The 27,974-nt window shown below is 37.6% G+C and overlaps 1 protein-coding gene across 4 annotated transcripts in view; it reads right to left on the reverse strand.

Moving 5' to 3' along the window:
• Nucleotides 1-27,974, reverse strand: part of sema3c (semaphorin 3C) — a 308,538-nt gene that overhangs the window by 32,115 nt on the left and 248,449 nt on the right. For all 4 annotated transcript variants that reach the window (XM_062981734.1, XM_008111511.3, XM_062981736.1 and 1 more), the window contains 6 exons: nucleotides 26,358-26,448; nucleotides 16,591-16,710; nucleotides 14,078-14,220; nucleotides 10,254-10,368; nucleotides 7,982-8,051; nucleotides 6,202-6,346 (listed from right to left, as the gene is read on the reverse strand). In XM_062981734.1, the coding sequence (XP_062837804.1) occupies nucleotides 6,202-6,346; nucleotides 7,982-8,051; nucleotides 10,254-10,368; nucleotides 14,078-14,220; nucleotides 16,591-16,710; nucleotides 26,358-26,448 (684 nt within the window). The remainder of the gene's footprint in view (nucleotides 1-6,201; nucleotides 6,347-7,981; nucleotides 8,052-10,253; nucleotides 10,369-14,077; nucleotides 14,221-16,590; nucleotides 16,711-26,357; nucleotides 26,449-27,974) is intronic.

Below are 27,974 nucleotides of genomic sequence, written 5' to 3' on the forward strand. Positions count from 1 at the left end.
GCTTGTGACTTAGAAAAATATCACAGTCATCATTTCACAATGTCCCAAACTGCAATACCTGAAAAAATATGTATTTGTTTACATCCAAATTTCTCTTGAATGGGATTCAATGCATTGAATCCCATTCAAGCATAAATTAAAACAGAGTTCTTAAAACCAAATTTCAAAAGTATTAAATATGAATTGAGCATCCCTTATCTGGAATTTCATAATCTGAAACACCTGTACTCCAAAATCCAAAACTGTCCACATAGATGGTTGAGAGAATGGTTTGATGTACACAAACTTTGTTTCATGTAGAAAATATCAGAAAGGTTGTATAAAATTGCCCTCAGGCTATGTGTTTAAGGTGCATATGAAACATACATAAATTTCGTTCTTAGATAGGTATTCCAAAATCCTAAATCCAAAACACCTCTGGTGCCAAACATTTCAGGTAAGGGATACTCAACCTGTAGTGCAGTCAATTAAAACCTTGTTTTTAAAACATCAAAATTTAAAACAATCAAAATACACACTGCACATTAAAACAGCACACCTGAAGAAACCTTCTAACTAAGGCACTCTCTAGTTTAGAAGGGAAGCTCTGGAGTCACTTTTAGTTACTAACAGCCATCAGTATGAATTCCTAAAGTTCTGAAACAGTAAGTCCAGCATATGATTTTGTAAATACTGAACAAGGTGCCAGACTTAATTTATTTCCTCCCTTTCTTCTGCAAGGCAGCCTCCAACAAATTAAAACAAAGCACAACAGAATCCTTATTGTACCAAAAGTTTAAAAACAAATGAACAATTCTATCAAAAAACAAAATTCAAAGCTTATGTTTAAAATTATACAAAAAAAAGAAGAAAGCCCTGGACACCACATTAAAACACTCTTGTGCTCCATGAGCTAAAAGCTAAATTCTTGCCTAAGTGAAAAGGTATTTTGTCTGCTGGAAGAATAATAGAATCACAGAATTGGAAGAGACCTCGTGGGCCATCCAGTCCAACTCCCTGCCAAGAAGCAGAAAAATAGCATTCGGAGCACACCCGACAGATGGCCATCCAGCCTCTGATTAAAAGAATCCAAAGAAGGAGCCTCCACCACACTCTGGGGCAGAGAGTTCCACTGCTGAACAGCTCTCAAAGTGAGGAAGTTCTTCCTGATGTTCAGCTGGAATCTCCTTTCCAAGTTTGAAGCCATTGTTCCACATCCTAGTCTCCAGGGCAGCAGAAAACAAGCTTGCTCCCTCTTCCCTATGACTTTCCTTCACACATAGCCATCATGTCTCCTCTCAGCCTTCTCTTCTGCACGCTAAACATGCCCAGTTCTTTAAGCCGCTCCTCATAGGACTTGTTCTCCAGACCCTTGAACATTTTAGTCTCTCTCCTCTGGACACATTCCTGCTTGCCAACATTTCCCTTCAACAGAATTGGACACACTATTCCAGGTGTGGTCTGACCAAGGCAGAATAGAGGACTAGCATGGATCTAAACACTATACTCCTATTTATGCAGGCCAAAATCTCATTGGCTTTTTTAGCTGTAGCATCACATTGTTGGCTCATGCTTAACTTGTTGTCCACGAGGACTCCAAGATCTTTTTCACACGTACTGCTGTTGAGCCAGGCATCCCCCATTCTGTACCCTTGTATTTCATTTTTTTCCCTGCCTAAGTGGAGTATCATGCATTGTCTTTGTTGAAGTTCATTTGGTTAGTTTCGGCCAATCTCTCTAATCTGTTAAAATCATTTTGGATTCTCCTCGTGTATTCTGGAATATTGGCTATCCATCCAAAGTTGGTGTCATCTGAAAATATGATGATCATGCCTCCTATGCATTCATCTACCTAGCTTGTAACTCTGTCAAAAAAAGAGATCAGATTAGTCTGACGTGACTTGTTTTTGATAAATCCATGTTGACTAATAGTGATGACCGCATTCATTTCTAAGTGTTTGCAGACCACTTCCTTAATTATCTTTTCCAGAATTTTGCCCGGTATCGATGTGAATCTGACGGTAATTGTTTGGGTCATCTTTTTTTCCCTTCTTGAAGATAGGGATGACATTTTCCCTCCTCCAATGTGCTGGGACTTGTCCCGTTCTTCAAGAACTCTCAAAGATGAATGCCAGTAGTTCTGAAATGACTAGCTCCTTCAATACTCGTGAATGTAGTGGATCTGGCCTTGAGGACTTGAATTTATTCAGAGCGGCCAGTATTCCTGTTCGACTTTTTTCCCTATCTGGTTTTGCATTTCCCCTAATTCTTCATCGACTCCATGATGATGAGGTTGAGGATAGCTTTTATTGTGTGAGAAGACTAAGGCAAAGAAGGCAATAAGTAGTTCTGCCTTTTCCCTATCCCCTTCAGCATTACCCCATCTTCTCCTCGCATAGGCTCTATTGCCTCATTGTTCTTCCTTTTTCTACCAATGAAAGCAAAGATGCTCTTTTAATTGTCCCTGGCAAGCCTGAGCTCATTTTGCGCTTTAGCCTTGTGAACTTTTCCCCTACAAGAGTAGGTTATTCGTTTGAATTCTTTGGTGATTTCTCCCCTTTTCCACTTCTTATGCATGTGTCATTTGAGTCTTAGCCCATTCTGGCTTCTTTGCACTTGTCTTATTTTTTCTCTTTGTTGGCACTGTTTGCAATTGCGCCTTGAGTACTTCACTTCTGAAAAACTCCCATCCCTCTGTAACTCCCTTGTCTTTTGGTATTGGCGTCCATGGAATGACGCTCAGTATTTCCTTCATTTTTTGAAAGTCAGCTCTCATAACGTCCAGAATTCAGGTTTGACTTGTCTTAGTTTTGGCCTTCCTTTGTTGTATCACAAACTGCAGGAGCACATGATCACTTGCCCCTAAGGATCTGACCATTTCGACTGCATTGATCAAGTACTCCGCATTAGGATGAGACTGAGAGCAGTCAATCCCCTTGTTGCCTTTTCTACCTTCTGGACCATAAAATTGTCTGCAAGGCAAGCAAGGAATTTGTTGGACATTGTACTCTTGGCCGAGTTAGTTTTCCAACAAATATTGGGATAGTTGAAATCGCCCATAACTACTGTATTTCTTCTTTGTGCCTGCTTGGTCAACTGTTGACAGAAGGCTTCATCGAGTTCTTCATCCTGGCTTAGAGGTTTGTAGTAGACACCCAGGACGAGATCTTTTGGAGTCCTGGTTCTCTTGATTTTTATCCAGATGCTTTCAAGCTGGTTTCCTGGATTGCAGTCTTGCAAAATTCAGTTGTTTTTGTTTTAAAGTGTGTGATTTTCTAAGTTGGCTTTTTTTTTTTTTGCATGGCTGCTTTTGCTGCATTCAAAGGGTGTGAAATGACCTTACTTCGCTTTTTTTCCAAAGTACAGACAGGCTGAGATGGTTCTTTGAATGGAGGACTAAATTACCACTGCTTAGACTTTAAAGGTAACCAAATCAGTAGCAGTTAATGTGCAATGGAATACAGTTAGGTAATATGTTCATTTGGCAGCAGCTATGCCCTCCAGGATTTGCCATCTTTTCAGAGCATACCAATTACTGCAGATATTTCTGCCAAAATCAAGGCTAAGTTATTGAAAGTTATTGAAAGAAAAAGTTATTGAAGTGATGTAATGTACCGGCTCATGCTGGGTCAGAGGCTGTGTGCTAAATCTCTTCTGTCATTTGCACAAATCATCATGTGGAGCAACAGCATGTCAGAGAATACATTATGAGCCTTACTTCATTTTTTGTAAGGAGATATTTTGTGAGTTGAGGGACTATGTAGGGTCCTGTGATATTGCTCAGGGATGGGAGTTACGTGGGGGAATTGTGTGTGTCGGAAGCCTCATACCCAGTTACCAGCAGGGAGTAAACCAACAGAGTAGCTAAGTGTCCAGTCCAGAGTTGAGAGCTTAATACAAGTGAGTCCAGCATCCAGTCCAGCAAGGTGTGGATGCCTGATGGTGCTGGACTGTAGCTCCCACCATTCCTCACCATTGTCCATGCTGGCCAGAACTGATGGGAGTTAAAGTCCAGCACTATTTGTTCAGCCCAGTCTTGATATAGCTGTTTAATTATGTTGGGGTATAAAACAGAAATATAAACCAAAGGTTTTTCTACACTTAAGATTACACTACCTAATGTTTATGTATTCTGACTAGCTATTATTTCAACACAATCACCACTAAGATAACTGCTTTCTTAAAAAAAAATCAAACACCCGAATTTCAGGCCCTTTTAAAATATTACTAATGTCATTGTTTTTAGTCATGCATTTTTCAACATATAATGTAACTGAAAAGACCATATGTCCAACTTCTGGCTCCCAGCTATGTTTTTTCAACTAATTCAATTTTTGTGAACAATCTTTTGAGATCATATTTTTATACCCCTGAGAACACTCCTAGGCATAAAAAACCAGCTTCTTAGATGAATCATTTCACAGATATGTCATCAGAATACTATAAAAATAATGAAATCCTGCAATGCACGCTTGGTATGTTACCTTTATCTTTTCCCACCTTTTATCTCTTAATACCCTGAGCCCATAGTTCATTTATCAACAATGTGCAGTTGAAGTGGTATGCTTGATGCTAAAAGGGAATTACATTTCACTTGTGCCTTCCACCATTCATACTTGGAAACCCCAGATGCAGGAACCAGATCTGTCCAAGCTAATCAAATTATTTTAATCGTCTGTGCCATTAACAGCCATTATGCTACAGTTACAAGTTTATCAGCCAACCTCTCACTGCTAATCAGCTGGGTAACTGATCTTTACTAACACGGCTGCTGCAGTTTCTTTGTCTGTAATCACTGAGCTGTTATTTCAGGCTCCCCTAGGACTGAGAAAAGGGAAGACAGGATATTGGAAAATAAATTGGCCATGACCTTTGCAGAGGGCTGCAATGTCATTCATTTTGTACTTAAGGAAAAGCCAAGTCAATGATTACTTTTCTCCTAAGTTATTAATAGGGAGCTGCCCTGGATTGTCAAAAACAGAGTTTGAAAATTGTTTAGATGGTAATTCCTATATTCTCCTAACCTATAGAGATCCTGGCAAATGTAGTCATTTTTTCCTAAGCTGTCTTCAAAAATTAGCTTAGCACCGTCTACTTTAGCAGGCAGTCGCTCTGCATATTCACTAGGTTTATAGGAGAAATGTACCTTAGCCATAATAACTAATAGAAAAAAATAAATCAGAATTACAGTAAGTCCCACTGAGTTCAATGGGGCTTATTCTAGGTCAGCATGCATTGGATTTCACCTTGGCCACATGAACAAGCCTGAACCTTGGCTCTTCTACATGCAACTACACAGATTGTACATCCAGGTTACTATTTCTCATCCCACACCACTGGCTTATCCACATCTGAAAATGCATTTAGTATATATATGACTCAGAATGTGTCTTCACAGGTATGAAATCCTAGGCTCTCCCTGAATTGACTTCTGGTTGTTCTCATGAGGTTCCAGTACTTTTGATATCACAGGTTATTCTAGGCTAAACCAGTTTTGCCCCAATTCAGGCAAAGTTGGAGGATGCTCCAGAGTCCTCCTCTCAGCACCAGGATGTGAAGTGGACAATGGGGTGTCTGTGTGCCGAATCTGGTCCATGTCCATCATTTGTGAGTGTCACAGTCATCTATGGGAACATTTTCAGGTGAATGTACTGCAAATCCCAACATCTGTGGTCTGTCCTCCTCTAACCACACCAGGACGTAAAGTGGTTCGGAGGGGGGGGGGAGGTTGCATGCCAGGTTTGATCCTAATCTGTCATTACTGCAAGTCGCAGTGGTCTATGGGAGCTTAAGTGATTGTATGTATTGCATATCCCATCATCTGTGGTTCTCCCTCCCTCAAACTCATTTTACTCTAAAAACACATGGGTATTGATATGCCATGTTGTGACAAAATTTCAAGTTGATCGACTACTTTTCAAGTTCTGCGTACACAAACATACACAGGCTGTATTTTTATATATAAAGATTGCCTCTTAGCACTAGCCAACTTGTCCACATGCTTCTTGTAAATATGGCCAAAAATATCACATGGAAAACTCTAGTGCCAGACTTAAAATGTTGTTGACCAAAGAATACACTGAAGGATAAATCAGATAAAGAAATGCAAAATGGACTGGTCCATGAGGTCATGAAGGGTCAGAAACGACTCTGTGAATGAAGAAGAAGAAGAAGAAATGCAAAATGGAATGAAGAAGAATATATAATACTGTTCATACTTACAGTCCCAGGGCGTGGATAAGGAATTCTTCCCTGATAGGGAATTAGTTGGTGGTTTGGGCCTTCCTTGTGTGCAAACGGACCATTGAACACTCTCTGGATATCAGACAAGTGGTACACACACACTGCTGAGCCTTTAAATACAGAACTGTATGAGAAAAAGAAAGAAACATAAAGATGTTAATCCTACCTCCTTGTCATCTTGCACATGAAATCTCCAGGTTATTTTTGACAGGTTAAAATTACAAACAATAGCTTAAAACAAACTGTTAGTTACAATTACAGCAGATATAATGAACCATCATTGAATTGATGGGTTTACTCTAGCAGTGATTTTTAGGCCAACATTTAAGCAACAGGCATTTTGATCCCATTTTTAGCATTAAAACTTTGTATCTTGCCTTCTGTTTCCAAGGCAAACCATCATAACAATCAACCGTCTAACAAAGATTTCAAGTACTATGACAAATCTATTTATCCTTGTTTCTTTAATTACATACATTGCTAAAAAATCTGCTATACTCTTGCAATGGCATCAAAGAGACAGTCGTCTCTACTGTGGCATCTCAGCCCTGGAATGATTTCCTATTGCCACATCAAAATGTGTTATTTTTGCCCAGTCATTTAATGCTTCTTTGTAAAAGATAAAATGATACACTTGTCTTCTTTCTTGTAAATGCTTTTTGTAATGTTTGTTTTATAATCCTGTTGCTTTCATCATGTCATATTCCTCTTAAAAATTAGGCCACTTCAGGATCTCCTGCAGATAGAAGGTAGTTCAGAGCATTTGAAAGCGAACAAACAGAATTTGCAAATGTCTTCATAGCACAATGTTTGACTGAATGCAAAAGATTTTGTCATGTCTTGCATGAGATGTGAATGTACAGGTTTATTGACAGCAGCATGGATTGATGGTTAAATTTGCATTAAAAGGAAACAAGGAAAAAAACGGGAAATAGTGATGCCCTAATGAGACTTCTCTTTAAATGAGTGTAGGATCCCTAGTGAAAAGAATCAATTTGAGACTTACAGACCATAAAATGAAATTACTTACACTCCTTTGCCAATTTAACTTGGACCAAGATCCCAGAGAAAGACAAATGTATATAAATTTGATAAACATGCTGAAAAGTTGTTTCAGGCAATAATACTAAGAACCCAATCTTCTGTTTTAAAATTGGTTTCTATCTTTGCTGTCCACTAGTTCAAAATACAGGCAGTCCCAAATTTACAAATAAGATAGGTTCTGTAGGTTTGTTTTTAAGTTGAATTTGTTTGTAAATCAAAACAGGTATATTTTTAAAGTGTAACTCCACCCAAAATGTATATATTTTAGATGTGGATAGAATAGGGAAGAGTTAACAGCCCTATAGCATTTGTTTTGCTGTCTGTGGCCATGTTCAGATTACGCCTCACTTTTTGTCTCTGTGATCACTAGATTTTAGTTATCAGGGTATTATAATCAGTGTCTTTGACTCTTTGGGCAAAAGGACTAAGAACTGAATGAATGGATACTGTTTCACTGATACAAAAACTTGTGGAGTATTATCATTTTATGTTAATTTAATCAGCACAATGTCATTTGTAACATTAAAAAATTAATCACTACTGGAAGCACCAAAACTATTTTCTTGTTATGGTATACATTCACATATTAAACATGAAAATGTATTAACATTCCCATCCTTAGATGATATACAAATAAATATTTGATGGAAGTGATTTACCACAAAACCTGTAAAATTAAATCTGAATATTTCACTTAATACATGTATAAAATTACCTGGAGGTTGTGAATACGCCATATATCAGTGTTGTCCTAGGATTATCTGTTTCAAGAAGAAACACATCCTCTGAAGGGGAAAAACAATACAGATTTGTATTAGATTTGTGTGCATGTCTTTGTGATTTACAGCCTGCAGTGTACATGTCATAACATTATTCTGTTTGAACTGTGAGTTTTGTTGCATTTTGATTTGATTTAGAATAAATGGAAACAAACTCACATTGTATTATGCGCCTCTTCTACCACACCTTGTTTTTTAAAGCAGTTGAAAAATATATGTCAGTGTAAATAGCTTATTGACAACAAAATAAATTGTCAAGTTGGATGTTTTGTCCTTAACTTTTTTAATGAGAGTTGAGGCCCAATATCATTTAGAAAATCTCAAGTTGTTCACCTCTGCCTGAGCATACCATCTATCTTGCATTCCTGATGATACTTCTGTTCTGTTCATCATATTTTTGCCTTATTTATATGACAGATCCACTTGTTAAATGAACCATAAAACTCATAATTTCCAGAACTATAATGCTGGCACCAAGCACAGCAAAGATTTCAGAGCACAGTAGTAGAAAAGCAAAGAACATAATTTTTGACAACTGGGGTAGATCTGAGTTATAAGCAGTAGTGATAAGGGGAACATCTAAACAGACCATTCATATTGGTTAGGGAGAAATAATTTTTGCTGTGTGGATGATTAAACGTACATGTTTTAAACAGGGTTGAGGCCAGGAAGGTGATTATGTTAAACCATGACAGGTGGCATCAAACAGGTTCCAGAATCCAGAGTATTTTTTCTCATTTCTGAGATGCACACCAGTGCTCCAGAAATCAATCGCCTATCCCAGGAGGTCAGTTAGTTTCCTGCTATCCAGCTATGCCTTGGGGTGTTTTTTAGCAGCCCAATCCCCTCTTTCCAAATGTTAAAATGAGCTCCAGTCTGAGTGAGGGGCTACAATGCACTTCACATTATGTGGAGCTGATTTTGTCATGCAATGCAGTTTATGTTGGGGGACTCACTGAAGCGCATTCAAGTGTTGAACTCAAACCTTTCCCCAGCTGTGCTTGATGTGCTTTAAAATCTTTAATTCAAGCTCAGTGCACTTCAACAGTGTGTTTTTGTGTAGCCACCAATTTGAAGTCACCTTCAAGCTGAATTAAGTAGTCAACATAGATAGGACATGAGTAGATTTAGGTAGTAACCCTTTGTCATTGAATGGTGTGTTTCCATCACCATGAAATAGAATCATGGAGGGATTGGATTATCTAAAAGAGATCTACTTAGTGTTCTGTTAATTCCGTAATATGTATGAATACACTCATTTTCATATGACAGTATAAAATGGTCTAAATATCAAAGCAAGATGTTTAAATTGCTTATCAGTTTTCAGAGTATGAAACTAATCTCAATGAAAAACAAAGCACAGTAATTTGATAAAAAGTAGAGCTGAAATCCAGCATATCCTTCCTGCAAAGTATTTCCACCTAGATGTCGTATTTCTACATACTATCTAAATTATTTCTACATACTATCTAAGTTAGAATTGTGGACACGTTTTTGGCCCATTTGATTAAATAAACCTGAAATCACTACTATAGCAAAAAACTCTTGGCCTCATTGTCTAATTGCTTGGAATTATAGCAGTGGAAAAATATTTGATCCAGTTGTTGAAATACTAAGACAAGAATGTGGAAAAACTTTTGACCCTATTGTATAGACCGGGTCATGTGATATAGGTGTGTACATGTACTGAGATTCTAGCCAGAAGGAATGGGGAACTATTAGAATAAGAACTAAATTATCTAACTCAGGAACTTTCTGAAGAATCTGGCACATAAAGCTGATTTATCATTAGCTAAGGCAGCACAGCCATTGCAATGTATTTATAAATGTAGTTGGTAGTTTTATGAAATGATAAAAAATTGTCTAATGGTGAACAATGTAAGTAGTATGAAGACAAGGCCCTGTTACCTTACATACATCTACCTGAGAGAAAGTAATATTGAATTGAAAAGGACTTATTTTGCTATGGTGTATTAGCTTTAATACTATTCAGATCACACTCAGTGTTTAACAACCTACATGGAGGGAGCAAGTAGCCACTATAGATACAGGAAATAAAAGACACTTTTAAAAAATAGTTTTCTTTCCCCTTAATGTTAGGGACAGGGCTCCTTTGAAAGGGCTCCTTCAGACAAATGTGCCAAATACAAGATATCACAGGTGAAACATATTTTATATAATTCTTTTTAGAAATTAATACCACTGTACCTAATTCATCAAAGTAGGTCTCTGTGCCATCATCATCCATTACTGAACACACAAGCCTTGCTTTCAAATAAGTTGTCCATTTGTTTACAAGACTACGCTGTCCACCTGTGTCATTCTGGGGTAATAAAGGAAATAAATAAATAGCTTACAAACTGATGAAACACATATTCTGACATTTATATTTCTTCAAGTACCTTCTTGAATCATCTGCTTAATGCTGTGGTAACATAATAAATTTGTGTTTCTCTGCAGTTGTTTTTCTCTGTTTTAAGCTGTATACGTTTTAGTCTTGTGAGTCATCTTGTTCCAGTTTAGGATGAAAGACAGAATGTAAATCAAACAAATAAACAAATAAGATTATGAAGTTAAAACTTAAAACAGAAGACCATATGCTTCCATTACTCTCCGTTACAACAGACACCATACCCTGTGGAATCAAGTAATGAATTCACCATTTGCTTATGGGTGAAACAGACAAAGGTCTCCAAACTGATATCTCCAGATGTGTTGGAGGCCATATTTTTAATATCCCTAGCCAGCATAGTTGGCTGACTGAGATGAATAAAGTGTTATCCAACACATCTGGAGAATACCAGGTTGGGGGTTGATGATTCTCTAAAAGAATGGAGATGATAGCAAGCTGAAGAAAACAAGATGACTGTTAGCTGAAAAAAATTCTACAAGCCCCATGTAAAATAAAACATAGTGTCACAGCTTTCTTAGAATGATTCAGACTGTCAGAGGGTACAGTAGAGTCTCACTTATCCAACACTCGCTTATCCAACGCTCTGGATTATCCAACGCATTTTTGTAGTCAATGTTTTCAATATATCGTGATATTTTGGTGCTAAATTCGTAAATATAGTAATTACAACATAACCTTACTGCGTATTAAACTACTTTTTCTATCAAATTTGTTTTATAACATGATGTTTTGGTGCTTAATTTGTAAAATCATAACCTAATTTGATGTTTAATAGGCTTTTCCTTAATCTCTCCTTATTATCCAACATATTCGCTTATCCAACGTTCTGCCGGCCCGTTTACGTTGGATAAGTGAGACTCTACTGTAATTTGAATCCGTGGATGTTGACCCACAAAATAAATCTCTCTATTCATGAAAAAGAACTGTGTACAAAGAACACTATTTCCACATTTCTGCATGGGGACAAGGTTTTCAAAGAGAATTTGTAGTCTCTGAACCATACAAGCATAAAAGAGATATTATTTTAGGCTGCACTTAGTACAAGTTGAAAGCTTTGGTTTCAAGAGTCTGGAGTATCTCCTCTGGGTTTTTGAGCTTTAAGGATGCTATCCTTGGTCCTGAACCAAGTGCTTCTGCATTTTTCAGGTCTGAACCTAAATTCACTGACCAAGGGCCCTTCCACACAGCCATACAACCCAGAATATCAAGGCAGATAACCCACAATATCTGCTTTGAACTGGATTGTCTGAGTTCACACGGCCAGATAATCCAGTTCAATATAGATTTTATACAGCTTTGTGGAAGAGACCCTAATGGCACAAAAAGTCACCAGCCATCATCTGTCATGTTGACTTGTTTTTAAAGAGAGGAATGGAGTATTTGTTTTTTGTTGTTTATTTAATGTTTTAGAGTGTTTTAATATATTATGCATCATCTTAGAATCATAGAGTTGGGCCATCCAGTCCAACCCCCTGCCAAGAAGCAGGAAAATTGCATTCAAAGCACCCCTGACAGATGGCCATCTACCTTTTGCTTAAAAGCCTCCAAAGAAGGAGTCTTCACCACACTCCGGGGCGGAGAGTTCCACTGCCAAACAGCTATCCCAGTGAGGAAGTTCTTCCTAATGTTCAGGTGGAATCCTTTCCTGTAGTTAGAATCCATTGTTCCACATCCTAGTTTCCAGAGCAGCAGAAAACAAGCCTGCTCCCTCTTCCCTATGACTTCCTTTCACATATTTATACATGGCCATCATGTCTCCTCTCAGCCTTCTTTTCTGCAGGCTGAACAGTTAAGCCTTTTTTTAGTTTGAGGGATTAATATTTTATGTACTTGAAGCCTCTGCCACCCCTTTAAGAATCCCTTAGGGATTGAGCCTCAGGCAAGGCACTTCTAGTTCTTAGAAGAGTCAACCTTTTCATGACTGGAAGGTAAAGAGAGAAGAAGGCCTGAAGGTCCACATATAGCACATCCAATTGGAGCTGTATGAGCTGTATGCAAGTCCAGTCAGATTTAAATATTGAGACCATCTTAGAGACAGTTGAACACCATACAAGAAAGAGACAATAAGAAGTAAAGTTTCAAGAGCCTCAGTTCGGTCAGAACTGTGTCTATATCTCAAAGACTTTATCTCTCCTCATAAAGACTTTGTAGTGAGACTCAGGAGGAGAGGAGAGAAAGTCTAAAATTCTGGTCAGTTAATAAATTATTGTTTGATTCAACTATATAGTCTCTGATCTGTTACCTGCGCAACCAGTTCACCTTCCAAGTAGTTAAGATAGTGTGGGGGCAGAACAGGAAGGGTACATATTGAAAAATTATGCAGGAGGATCAAGTTGTTTTTTTTATAACAATGAACATTTAGACCCATATCTAATCCTTACTGAAATTATATTTGATACCAGCTTCAAGGTAGTTCAACAAATACACAACAGCATGTAAGTTCAGTTCATATTTTATGAAGTGTGCTTTTGCAAGTTTTGGCATACAATATTCAAGCAGGATTGTGTTTCAGGCTTCTTGAGAACTCATCTGAGCTTCATTACAACAATGTTATCTCGATTTAGTGTTTTTTGACCTAAGATGTCCTGGGTTTCATGCAGGTAGATTTGATTATTAGACAGCTATAAACTTCTGGTTTCATGTGAATAGGTGAAAGAAGGCGATAATAACAAAATTATGTGATTATCTAGAATCAGATTGCCTATCAAAAGCAGATTGCTTGGATCATTGAAAACAATGGCACAATATAGGGTCATGAATGTCCCAATATTAATTACAGGACACTTGATCACCTCACAGTCCTATCCAGTAAGACTCCCTGTGTGGGGTATGTTCCTGGACTAAGAAAATACAAAACCTATTGAAAAGAATGACTTCTTGGAGAAGTATAACATAGAATACATCAGAGGAGCTAGAAATTCCTAGAAAGAGCATATTTGTTTGGAGATTAGTAAGTCGAACTATGGGTACTTGTCCGATGGATACGGTGGTCATACTATATATGAAAAATGTTCAAATATCAGGTGAAGAAAGAAAGATGAGATAAGCATGATTTTTTAATACTAAAACAGAGCTGGTTTACAGACAATTTACTTTCTTACATAAGGAAATAACATGGCTAAGATATGCATAGAATTTGACATTGTCCATAAATATTTGTTTCACTTTACTACGTATGTTGCAACTTTATATGTTATAAAGCTACAGTGTTCACTATATCCAAATAAGAAAAAAGGTTATTTTCTTACAGAGGTCTTATATATTTTGTTTCCGGGGGAATATTGTTCTTCCTTTTTGTAACTCTATTTTCTGTATCTCTTTCTGTTTGTGTATATATTTTTTATTTCTGTTCTATTGAATAAAAATTATTATTTAAAAAGATAAAATATTGCTGTTCCTCGTTCAGACTGATATTCCATGGGAGATATATTTTGTAAAACCATACAGCCCATTTCCAATAACAGTCCTTTAAAAACAGCCATACATTAATTTGCTGTCTCTAAACAGAATTCTGTAAGAATTTTTCCAATTGTTAATACGATGTATTTGTTTCTGATTATCCAATTAACATGAATAGTTCATCTGCTGAACAGCATAGCATATGGAAGATTTTGCTTACAGGGCAGATTCTGGCAATCATGGAGTGGATCTGCTTTGTGCTGCCACTGTTGTCCATCAATTTCTCTTTGAAGAAGAAGTATACTTTGGCATCATTTGGGTCAGTGCCATCTGGGATGAGATGGGCATCCACAAAAATAGGCTCTGGAATGATACAAAGTCCAATGAAAATCTGGAGATCAAGAGCCATTACTACAAACTGATAAATAAGACATCTAAAATTACTGCATATACTCATCTACAGGTCAACATTCTGTATAAGTTGAGGGAAAGTTTGGAGGCCTAAACTGTGGATTTTGATACAATCAATGTATGAATTGAGGATCATTCCACAGAGAGGGGGAAATGCCAATGCCCCTGGTTGCTGTCACCATTTTCCGAGCCAGGCATTCAAAAAGGCAAGAAGTGATGTCATGACTGGTGTTCCTTTTACCTTCTCCCAGGATGGATTAAGTTCCCACCATTCCCCATTCTACTCAAGAGACAGGCATGCTGCTGCTACTTCTGCTGCTGCTGTCCCACCCTCCTTATTTTGGTTAAGAATGGATTAAAATAGAACATTGTGCCTTACTTAAATTATGATTTGGATGGCATGTGTACTTATGGTATGAAAAAGAAAAGGTCAATAAAGATTTTAATAGACACATTATAAGAGCCAGCCTCTTACAATCTGGAGGAGATACAAGACAGGGATGGAGAAAAACAAAAACAAAAAAAGCCACCTCTACGGCAGTGACATCTGGAGGCAGTGCTAAATCCAGCATTTAATGAGGAAAGAAGAACCTATAGGGAGTACCTACGCCAGTAGTTTTCAATCTGGGATCCCTAGATGTTTATGGTCTACAACTCCCAGAAAACCCAGCCAGTTTACCAGCTGTTAGGATTTCTGGAAGTTGAAGGCCAAAAACATCTGGGGACCCCAGGTTAAGAACCACTGACCTAATCAAAGAAAAAAGACAATGTAAACTAAAAGGAAGTGAAGAATTAAGGATAAACTACTGGTTTTGTTATTTCCAACTACACACAGATTTATGAAAGATAATAAAGAATGATTTCCCCAAGGAAAATCGGAACTGAAGAACATTTTGGAGAAGTGGAACAAAGGACAAACTTCCAGATTATACACATACATTTTAGAATACAACTTACAAGCTAATCAAATAAAAACAGCCGTGATTTCATGGGAAAAATATTGATTTGGAAAAATTGGAATATTTATGGAAAAGAGGTTTTAAATTTTGATAACTGGGTCCATCAGAGAAAACATGTATAAAACGTTCTATAGAAGCTATATAACTCATAGTAAAAACATGGAAGGAGGAAAAAGAGCTATTTAAAAAGGACTGGAGAGGAAAATTATTAGACTATATCCAAATAGCCAGGCTATCCAATAGCATTAGAGGAGGAAATAATGAACACTAGAAAGGAAAACAAAGGCAGACTTTAAAATCACACCAAAGGGAAGTTATTAATATAAAGATAAGGGTAGATTTTAATGAGCTATTAATTTCACATTGAGTGGTGTTGAAAGTCATAGGTGGGGGAGAGGGGTGAGTGTGGTAGAGAGATATATTTGTATTATGCATATTTGATGTGTTTTCTTTATTTTCTTTTACATTATTATATTTACGCAATAAAAATGATAAAAATCTAAAGAAAAAAGAATGAAAACAGTACCGGTACTTAATATACTGACCGTCACAAGTTAACCAAAGTCTTTGGGTCATTTTTTTTAAACCAGATTTTCCAGACTTATACATGTATGTAGTAGGTGAGGGCCTTTTTATTTCCAGCTATGGAACCTGGGGTTTTTACAATAGCAGACTTACTGCTTATGTAGAAATCACAGGATTCATATATACACCAACAAGTGCAGTTGTTTACCATAAGTGATACTTTCATAGAATTATGATTTAAGTGTGTGCTTTCAATGCAAGTGTATGAGATCATTACATTGTCCTTCAATTGGTCCCATGCATTTTGCATAAAAGTGGGATATGCAGTATGAAAGAAACAGTGCATTTTTAGTTTATTATAGTGTTCCCTCACTACTTCGCGGTTCACTTTTTGCGGATTCGCTATTTTGTGGTTTTTCAATAAACTCTAAAAGACTATTATTAATCATAAAAAAATTTCAATTTACAGCCTAAGGAAGGAAGGAAGGAGGAGCCAAAGGGAGAGAAAAGGAGCCCAAGCGGCAACGGGAGGCGATTTATCAACCAATTTATTGGATGATAAAGACTTAATATAGTGTATAACTACTAAAATAATGTATAAATATTAAAATAAATATAGCATCCCTACTTTGCGGATTTTCACTTATTGCGGGTGGTCCTGGAACCTAACCCCAGTGATAAGTGGGGGAACACTGTATATGCTTTTGTTTGGGCCTATTTAGGAAAATCCTATTCTTAAAGAGTAAAAAAAAAAACCAGAAAGCAAAACTTTCTTTTTCAACTTTTTTTCAATACTGTTTTGTAGTAAAGCCACAGTTATTATATATGGTAACCTTACCACTTAGCCACTTGGAGTTGTGCTGATCAGTTCTCACAGCATTTCGTCGGGTTAAACTGCGAAAAATGGCAGCATCAGTTCCCATGAAATCGATATACATTCCTGAAAATAGTTCTTCATCTGCAGAAAGTGGAAGAGAGGAAAAAGTGAATGTGCCTTTTGGGGGAAAATTCATTTTTAGCAGCCTATTTCTGTTTGATGCGTGCCCATTTTCTAATTCTGTAACAAGTGGGTGCAGAGTGGGATTTCCTCTGAATCATGATTAAAAAACACCAGGTTTGCAACAGAGCATTCCATTTCGATGGAAAGCTTAGTGGAATCATATAATTAAATAGGAAAGCCTAACCACAAATGTGGAGAAAACTTTATGATTGGGATGTCATTTAGTGGTTGAAGCTACTAGGAGACAACTCCATAAGTCGGAAAAAACAACACCAAGAGTCCAATTTTATTTCCTAAAGGGAAAAAAGAATGAGATCCTAATTTGTATCCATTATGAAAGTACCCACATAAGAAAAAAGAAACCCGAAAATAGTTTAACTAGAAGCATAAAAGGCATCATAGCAAACTAAAATCATGACCTATTTTGACTTCATACAATCAAGAGTGTTGAAGGTGAACCTTTGGTCCATCATATATTTTGGACAATAGTTATAATTCTTCCTACTGGCTATGATGGTTGGAGCTTATAAACAAAAAAATGTCTGAGGAGCCAAAGGTTCTCCATCCTTGGTCTGGAGCTGAATATAAATTGAGTGGCAAAGCCTTTCTGAAAGTCAACACCACCACAATAGGTCTCCACCATTTGACTCAACAAGCAAATCATATTTAAGCTGCTAGCATATATGGATAGATGTGGGTGCAACTTTTCATGTTCCCTTCAACTTTGCAAAAAAGGCAAGAGATATACAAATAGAAGTAAACAGTCAAGATGAATAATAGGAAGATGACTTGGACAGAACAGCTGCTATTAAGAATAGAGGGGATGGGATTAAGAAGCCATTTGTCCTTGTTTCACTGCAGATGGCTATAGGTACATAAAATGTCAGATTCTAGAAAATAGGGGCCATATGAGAAGCATCTGATGGAAACTGTTTCATGCTAAGTCTATGCCATGACATCTACAGAATGAGAAACATTCTAATATTGGTGCATTTTGTGTGTTTATTTTACTTAAAGCATTTATAACTTAACTGGACAGCAAGATACTAGATGACCAAATAAAGCAGTGTATTGACACTTCCAAACCAATATCATGGTATAATAAATAAGCAAGTAGACAGCAGCACAAACCAATAAAATACAACAAAAATTAAAGACCACATTCAGCAAAGCAATGAAGCACTGCCAAACGGCTTTAAAAAAGGTTTTCATCAACTCAATTGAAGTTATTAAAGCAGAAGCAAAACAAGCTCCCTTAGGAAAAGTACTCCAGAATTTAAAAGCCATTAGGGTTCCATCTATTATACTGTAGAATTAATGCAATTTGGCACCACTTTAATTGCCATGGCTCAAGGTTAGTCATCCTTTGCCGTGTGTAGCAATGGATGCTCAGGTTTTTAAAGTAATTGTTCATATTATGTTGTATATCTTGTGCTTTAATTGTTTTAAATTACTGTTTAATTACTGTGTTTCTAATGTTATGCTATGTTGTTGTTTGGGCTTGTCCCTATGTAAGCCACCCCGGGTCCCTTCGGGGAGATGGTGGCGGGATAAAAAAATAAAGTTTATTATAAGGTTATGGAGTCATAAAATTTCTGGTTTTAGAAGGTCTTCAGCCTTCTCTGCCAAAGGGTGTTGGTGCCTTATCAAAACCACGAAGCTCAGGATTCCATAGCATTGGGCCTTGGCATTTCAAGTAAGAACTGCATTACTTCTAGATGCAACCTAAGTCTCAAGAAAGAATGGTTGTTTACCTATAACCAGGTTTCTTCAAGTGGTCATCTGTGAAATTCGCACATATGGTAGTTGGTGTGCCTGTGAAGAAGGCTCAGAACCGTATGGAAAGCTTTTCCAGCTGCTGGCTATAGGCCTGCCCACCTTCTCTAGAAGGCATTTAGCCCATGGAAGGGGGTACAGCCTCAGTTCCCCCACTGCAGGACAGTGGCTGAGAGAATAAGGCATGACAGTCAGTAGGGCGGACGGGTGGGGATGTGAGAATTTCACAGATGACCACTCGGAGAAACACGGTTACAGGTAAGCAACCATTCCTTCTTTGTGGTCTCTGTGAAATCATAGAATCATAGAGTTGGAAGAGACCTCATAGGCCATCCAGTCCAACCCTCACCAAGAAGCAGTAAAAGCATCACTGACAGCAGCCCTTTTTATTGTTCTTAATGTCCCTGACAAGCCTGAGCTCATTTTGTCCTTTAGCCTTGCGAACATTTTCCCTACAGGAGTTGGTTATTCATTTGAATTCTTCTTTGGTGATTTCTCCCCTTTTGCACTTCTCGTGTATGTCTCTTTTGAGTCTGAGCCCAGTTAGAAGTTCTTTGGACATCCATTCTGGGTTTTTTTTAGACATTTTTTTTCTCTTTGTTGGCACTGTTTGCAATTGCACCTTGAGTATTTCACTCTTGAAAAATTTCCATGGAATGCAGCTCAGTATTTCCTTCATTTTTTGAAAGTCAGCTCTCCTAAGTCCAGGATGCAGGTTTGACTTGTATTAGTTTCAGCCCTCCTTTGTATCGCAAACTGAAGGAGCACATGGTCACTTGCCCCTAAGGATTCAATCACTTTGACTGCACTGATCAGGTCCTCAACATTTGTTAGGATGAGATCGAGAGTAGCCAATAGCTTTGTTGCCTCTTCTACTTTCTGGACCATAAAACTGTCTGCAAGGCAAGCAAGGAATTTGTTGGACTTTGTACTCTTTGCTGAGTTTGTTTTCCAGAAAATATCAGGATAGTTGAAATAGCCCATGACTACTACATCTTTTCTTTGTGCCTTTTGTTCAATGGTTGACAGAAGGTTTCATCTACATATGGTAGATTAGCAAGCTACAGATCTTAGCTGGTGGGCATCATAGTACTGCTGAAAAGAGGACCACTCTGGTGAAGGCTGCCTGTAGCTTGGAGAGAACGTTCAAGGTGAGTGGGGTGGGCCAGGTAGCTGCTCAACAGGTGTCATGCAATGGCAATGTTGCTGAAGTGGCGACAGCCCTGGTGGAGTGGCCCCTGACATGTAGGGCTAAGTGGTCCAAGTCCACACTGACACCACCACCCCGTATTTGTACATCAAGAAGTAGGGCAGCACGTGCTCCCGCTCCATTCTTAACCTGTCACCATCTAGAACTGGTACACCCCCCATGCTATACACCTTCCAGGGAAGTACAAAAGAGCTGGGCATGTTTAGCTTGCAAAAGAGAAGGCTGAGAGGAGACATGGTGGCCATGTATAAATATGTGAGGGGAAGCCATAGGGAGGAGGGAGCAGGCTTGTTTTCTTGGATGGCTTTAGAACAGACTGATCAATAAATTCTAGTTATGATTACTATATATTGCCTCCAATATCAGTGGCCAAAGTCTTCCAACAACTTGTCGCTAGATAACATGAATGAGAGAGTGCTATTTTCCTTATTGCATGTTTGCAAACTTCCCATGTGCACCTGGTTAGCTTCTGTGGACAAGAACGCTGAAGTAGATAGACCTGATCCAGCATAGCTCTTCATGTGTTCCTATGATCACTCATGACATATGCCATCAAAATAAGAAAAGGAGTCTTTCTAAATTTTCCTTGTTTCCTCTCATGTATCACAGATAGTCACAAAGGTTATTCTGAACCTGTCAAAACCAACAGCTTTCTTGTTAATGACAACATGGCCTGGTCTTCTTCAAGTTTAAACAGGTTATTGAACATGACTGAAGACAATGTACACAAAAAGCTGAATATTTTAAGTTTCAGCCAAAGCACATTTTTTTCCCATTTTCAAGCCTCCAACCTTCACTTGTAATAATGGAATTATGGGACTAAATTGTCTTGCATTGAAGAATTTAGCTCATATATCACAAAGTATGCAAACTGTAGATAGGTATGAATTATAGACTTCCTCCTACTCCCATCTGGGTCCAACAATACAAATCCTGTAGGTTGGTAAGGCAGTTCTGAGAAGGAAACCATTACCTTCCCTAAAAAAAAAAAAAAAAAACCTCACTCATGATGTTGTAAAGGAGTAGCTAACCTAACTATCCTTAATGGCATTCTTTTACTGATGTTGCAAAGTGCCCTCCAGCAACAAATAAATGCCAGTTCATCCACAAGACCACTAAAATCCAGTTTAGTTGAATGTTGACAAGGTCATGAACTCAGTGCCTACAGATCATGCACCATGTCACGCACAATGTTTGGCCTTTAATAAACCTCTCTTTCAACATCAACAGAATGAAACCTGTTACAGAAATGCAGGGCAGCAGCTGGAGGATGAAGTTTTCTTCAGAACCATGAGATCATGGTATGTTTCTCTAACTCCGCTATGTGTTAGTTCCATGCGGATTTAAAGTATCATCCATTTTCTTGGGTTCGTTTTCAAATGGGATTTATTCATAGGTACATGTTTCATTGATAAAAATGAGCATTTTAGCAATGTTTGCAAAGTGTATTTTCTTCATTTCATGGGGGGGGGCATTGCAAACTTGAAAATGAACAGACCTTGGAAAACAAATTGCATCAGCTTCCATGTTGATTAAGGGTGTGTAGAAACTGGGTAGATCTTGCTTAACAAAATTAATTCCTCATCCAGACACAAAATGAGCAGTGCAACAGGTCTGTATTTAAAACTAGTCCCTACAATTTCTGAGATCTGGTGCAAGTAAAACAGCCTCTTTGTAAATACAGTAGAGTCTTACTTATCCAACACTCGCTTATCCAACGTTCTGGATTATCCAATGCATTTTGTAGTCGATGTTTTCAATATATCGTGATATTTTGGTGCTAAATTTGTAAATACAGTAATTACAACATAACATTACTGCGTATTGAACTACTTTTTCTGTCTAATTTGTTGTATAACATGATGTCTTGGTGCTGAATTTGTAAAATCATAACCTAATTTGATGTTGAATAGGCTTTTCCTTAATGCCTCCTTATTATCCAACATATTCGCTTATCCAACGTTCTGCCGGCCTGTTTATGTTGGATAAGTGAGACTCTACTGTAATGATTTGTCAGTCTTGGTAAGCTTCCATCTTCAGCAGAAAACCTTCCTGTCCTTAAAATTAATATTTTAAGAAATATATCAGAACATTTAGGTCAGGGACCTCAAATTTTTTGAGCAGAGGGTCGGTTCACTGTCCCTCAGACTGTTGGGGTGGGAAGTGGACTATAGTTGAAAATAATGAATTAGGATACACATTGCACATATCTTATGTGCAGTGCAAAAACCATGAAAGAACAATACAATATTCAAAATGAAGGACACACTCTTCCCTTCCATCCCTTTTCTTTCTTTTATTTTCCGTTCTCTCATTTTTCTTTCTCTTCTCTTTATTTTTTCTTTCATTCTCTCTTCCTGTATCTTTCTCTTTTTCCTTTCCCCCTTCCTTCCCTCCCTTTTCTTTCTTCCACCTCCTTTCTCCCTTCTTTCATTCCAGCTTTATTAGTTATATCTTAAATATTCCTAAAGACTATTTGTCTAATTAGGCACTAATGGTTTGTCAGCTCCACTTCCTTTTACATTTAATCCAAACAATTTGTCTTAGGCCCCTTCTACACTGCTATACAAAATCCAGATGATCTGATTTGAACTGGATTATATGGCAGTGTAGGCTCATATAATCGAGTTCAAAATGGATAATCTGAATTATCAGTTTTGATAATCTGGATTATATGGCAATGTAGAAGGAGCCTTAGTGAGACCAGTAACCAGCTCACACTTGCTACCAATTTTTTAGGACATCCTTGATCTATATCTGCTTTTGGAAACTCACAGATGCAATAGCTCCAGAAGACAAATCATTCATTGTTAAAGAGAAAAGAGAAGGGAAATAATGCACAGTATTTTAAACTCAGACTGTGAGCAATCCTGGTTAACATATACACAAAATTCAAACAGCAAGAAAGGTGAGGGGAAAATTTAGACATAGAGGAAATTATATTGTTTCTCCCAAAGATAAATGTCAATTTGCAAAAAAATTGTCTGTTAGGTATATTTCTATGGACTTCATGGAAAGTTATATGCTGGTAAAAGGTAAAGGTAAAGGTTTCCCCTGACGTTAAGTCCAGTCGTGACCAACTCTGGAGGTTGGTGCTCATCTCCATTTCTAAGCCGAAGAGCCAACATTGTCCGTAGACACCTCCAAGGTCATGTGGCCGGCATGATTGCATGGAGCACTGTTACCTTCCCGCCGGAGCGGTACCTATTGATCTACTCACTTTTGCTTGTTTTCAAACTGCTAGGTTGACAGGAGCTGGGGCTAACAATGGGCGCTCATTCCGCTCCCGGGATTTGAACCTGGGACCTTTCGGTCTGCAAGTTCAGCAGCTCAGCGCTTTAACACACTGTGCCACCAGAGGCCCCATATGCTGGTAGTGTATCCATAAATATACAGAGTGTACAAAATTTGAAAACAGAGAATTTCTGCACTGTGCGAGTGTGTGCTTTTAAATCTCATGTGGAAAGCCAACATTAAAGTGTGATTTGATTTAGGATTTGCATAATACATGCTGTTCCCAACAAACTTTTGGGACTTTGCTTAATTTTTCTTCTTCTTACAACCTTCCCTTATCTCTAGTTCTTCAAAAAATAAATATGCTTATTTTAGAATACCCTTTCTACAAAAGTTATAACCTGATTTTATCACACTATTTGTTGGGAAATTGACAGGAATCACTGTTGAGTAGTCCTCTTTCGAACTGCCACACTTTTTTGAAACATTTATCTGGGAACAGAATAAACAATCCTCTCCCAGCTGCCAAGCACCTGTTGATTTTGGGAGCAGAAGGATCCAGGCGCTCAGTCATGCCATGCTGGAACTACAGTGCTAAACAGTCTTTATAGTTTCTTTCCAGCTGCTGCAAAATCCAAAAAGTGTAAACTAAGGTCAATGGCATCCTTCCCTTTGTTGTACAAAATTGTAAGCCTGAGAGAAATCTGGACAATGGCTATGGTTACTTTTCTTCTTGGCAAGAGACACAAGGAAGCTGTGCCGCTGGCTAAGTGAACATGGGATTATGCATGGAGTCATAATTCGAGTGGTTGGAATCACTGCCTGGTTGAAAAGAAGATGCAATAAGCCTGAGACCCTGTGCCTATGGAAAATAAGTGAGCTGGCACTGCAGCACTTTCAAGAATATACGCAGGTTATGTGAGAATAGTACAGTATGTGCAAACAGCCATTTCAAGTCAGACACTTGGCATCACACTGAATGTGAACTGGAGGACCACAAAGGCTGGAATAAATGAAAATAAAGAAATAAATTCAGGGCAATATTCAACCTATGGAGTGGTCTGCCTTTCCTGCAAAAAAAATCATTTCCATTCCAAAACAAAATTACCACTATATTTGTGGAGGATACGTTCCTGCCTGGAACACAGGTATATGAAGCTGCAGATATGACCAAATGTTATTAAAACATCTGATGTTCAGTCCCAGAGTACCATAGACTTTTGTTGGAGGGTCTAGAGGTTTGCTAGGTTCTCCAATGCAAATGTACAAGTTACTTCTGGGGGAAGCATACTATACCACCTCCTGGAGAACCCAGAAAATTTGTAGAGAGACAATTTTTCTTTAGGTGCAGTTAAGTGGAACCACAGATAAGAGCTCTGCAGTAACAATGATCTCATTGTATTTTAATTCCTTATTTTGGAAAATTGGTGGTGGCTAGTTTTTAATGTGATGGTATGTTCTAAAAGATGAAAATTTAAAAACTGACCTCCACTCTGTGAGGCATACAACATTTAACTAAAAGAAGGAGGTTACTTTTTAGAGGCTTTTAAGCAGAGGCTGGATAGCCATCTGTCGGAGGTGCTTTGAATTCAAATATTCCTGCTTCTTGGCAAGGGATTGGACTGGATGGCTCATGAGGTCTCTTCCAAAGCTGTGATTCTAAGAGATGGTTACTCTGAATGCTGGATAAACCAGTTCAAAAATTTGAATCTGTCCAATTTGGACTAAATTGGAAGTGAGGAATTATCTCCTGCATAGAAATGAAATTAGTTGTGTCACAGAAAGATGACAATGGCTAACATTGAATTCCCACCATGAAATAAAGGGGCCAGACACAAGAACATGGAGCTAAATAGCCATTTGCTGATCTATTTATTTATTTACGATAACTTCTGGGAGAACTTATAAGGATATAACCATTTTTGTTATCAGTCACCTAGTGGGTAATGTCCTTCGGACAGGTGTAACTCCCTTTGACCAACTCCAAAGACAATCCTTGTACTAGCAACATAAATACTGAGGGCCACCCAAAATACTGAGTGGACACCTCAATCGAGCTTAAATGGAAAGTCATCCTGAGGGAGATCCCAAACCTGAAGAATTTTAAGAGTGAGAAATCCTCTTTCTAACCCTAAGGGGAGCCCCCTTTTTATAGCCTCCTCCCCCCCACCAAGTCACAAGACCTAGAGAGACTGTTATGGAAGTCCACCATGGTGCCTACCAGCTTTATATAACGATTATGAAAAGGAAGATGGGTGGAGAGGCAATTCTGCCTCTAGATCTGCCCCACAACACATGACAGCAGCCTGGGAAGGCAAATGAACTCAACCAATGCTGGCTTCCTACATAGGGATTTTCAGCTACCTGCCCATACCTCATGAGTTTGCCTTTTGGCAGCAGGTGGGGCTTCTGTTTAGCAGTCAGTAACTGTTGGGGTTTCATGCTTACAGGCATGAACAGCTAAACATAATCCTTAAAAGTTACCTTTGCAGTCTGGCAGCACTTCAGCTGAAGTGTGTTTCTGAAGTGCTAGAGACCAGAGACTGGGATATGATTGTTTCCATTCACAAGATACCTTGGGAAAAACTGTTGTGGCAGGACCCGGAAAGATCTCAAGACACACTGCATTAGAAAGAGCAAGGCAGAAGTATTTTCCCACTACTCTGATCTCCAACACCTCAGAAATCCTTTGGTCAGGGAGTTATCAGGTAGCAAAGATTGTGTGATCGCTTCTAAGAGTTTCATACAATATATATACTGGTATTACTAAATAATGTATAATATATATAAGTTTCAAATAACCTTTACTATATAAACGAGATTTGGGTTTTTTTTCCTTTACACTTTTATACTACAGTCAATTCTTGTGTAGTTTTGCTCTATAGCCACTCCATGTGGTTCATTACAAGCATCATTGTCAACAGATTTTCTTTTCTTACTTATTAACTTATACATTCAGTGACATTTACTGCAACTCAATCAACAAACTGTGTAAATTATAAAGATTATAACAGTACCTACACTTGAATAGCAACCTAGATGTGTCACATTTTTCACACAACACATCTAGGGACTGGAAAGATCTGCTGTATACTTATATTTACCATTAGAGAGCCAAAGAATGTTAAAACTTATTAAATACTTAACTTAGAAAATACTTTCTTGTGGACTTAAGCCTACCATAATGGAAATACATTATTAGATGAGCTATATAGCCCAATTCTCTGAACTGATGCAAGAACAACAAGTACTAGACAGTCACTGACAGATAATTTTTTACATTTTCCTTTCTAATTTCTTGGCTCAATTAACTTGCAGCACCCTCTCATTTCGCTCTCTGCACCTAATGATTTAATCTTGGAGAAAACGTGGCTGTTTCACTTACTGATCATAACAGAGACAGTATTCACATTAGGGTTGAAAGAGCAGCGTCCCTTTCCAGATTCACATTTGGAATCGATCTTGAAAACTTGCTCCTGTAACACAGAAAGAAGATTCAATCTGCAGAAATGGTTGAAGGTGAATTTCAGCTTCGCTTGTCTTAATGAGATGGTGCCTTGTATGAAGAAATGGACAAAATTAATCAGGGAGTTTCTTTAGAGTTGGCAAAAGCAACCCTACATTCCACATATAAAACAGAGGTTTTGTTCAACCATAAAGGCTAATATCAGATATATTTCTTCTCGGGACAGTCCTAGCTATTATTGTTGACAATGATTTCCGATGTCTAAGCAGAGCTTTCCAAACATTTCATGTTGATGACACACTTTTTAACAATTTTGAATGTTTATTCTTAATAACTTTAATATTTAATTCTATTTTAATGTTTGTATATTTTGGGGTTGCAAATTGTATAAAATTGGTTGTATAGGCAGCTGCTTTAAGCCTCGCTGTAGAGGGGAAAAGTTGGGTATAAATAAATATAATATTACAAAACTAATAATAATAATAATAATAATAATAAATAATAATAATAATAATAATAATAATAATAATAATAATAATAATAATAACAACAATAAATTTGAGATATCCTAGGCCCTTGGGAAGAGCCCAATATTCAGAGACAAATCCCAGACACTTGGATGTAATATACATAGGTGATGTGTTGTTATGTAATAATAATAATAATAATAACAACATCCTTTGCCACATGTTTGTTTCATCAAAGAACCTGTTCAAGAATTATAAGACATTTTTCCTTTATCTAATTCTTGTTTCAAAAAAGTGATGGCCATTCCCAAATTTTATGGAAGTTATATGTAAATGTGATTTATTATTTTAATATGTGCTTCCAAAGTGATTTTCAACATTTTATTTTAGAAACATGCTCCATAACAAGGACACCAGCATTGGTAAAACTGTGTCCCCTGTCACCATTTTGCGATAATACGTTGATTTAAATAATAACATCTCACTTATTCTAGCCCAGCTTCGAATTTTAAAAGTTTGATGTCAATTGATATTCAGATGAGTGTTTTCTGGCTCCACACAATCCTGACCTCATAGGGTGGGGGAGATAATATAAAATTATATAATAATTTCCTTTTCTTTCCTGTTTTACCTGCAAAAATATACAATTTCTTTGACAAAAGGATGACAGGATGGAAAGCCAAATAGAGCCAGCATTACTTTTTTTGATAAAGAGCATAATTTTTTTGATAAAGAGCATAATTTCCCATTAGCTTTGTAACTGGAATGGCCAAAAATAGATGCATTGTGTTTGGCTAATGTCCACATATCAATGCAATAGGTAAGGGAAGGGGCTTACGTTAAATCCCTACACTTGAATGGTCTTTGCTATTGCTGGTCTGCACAGTAACAGCAATGAAAGCATGAAGCTTGTAGTCAAGTGTCTAATAGATTCCAGACAGCTGAAATGGCAGTTTATTTGATCAATTGATCTTAGGCATGCAGCTAAAGACACAACCTTGCTGAAGCCAATCTTTCTTTTGCAATTTAAGAACACCATATATTCGCCTTTTCTTGAAATCCAGCATTC

Source organism: Anolis carolinensis, chromosome 5 (assembly GCF_035594765.1).
Source record: "Anolis carolinensis isolate JA03-04 chromosome 5, rAnoCar3.1.pri, whole genome shotgun sequence".
Lineage (NCBI taxonomy): Eukaryota > Metazoa > Chordata > Lepidosauria > Squamata > Dactyloidae > Anolis > Anolis carolinensis.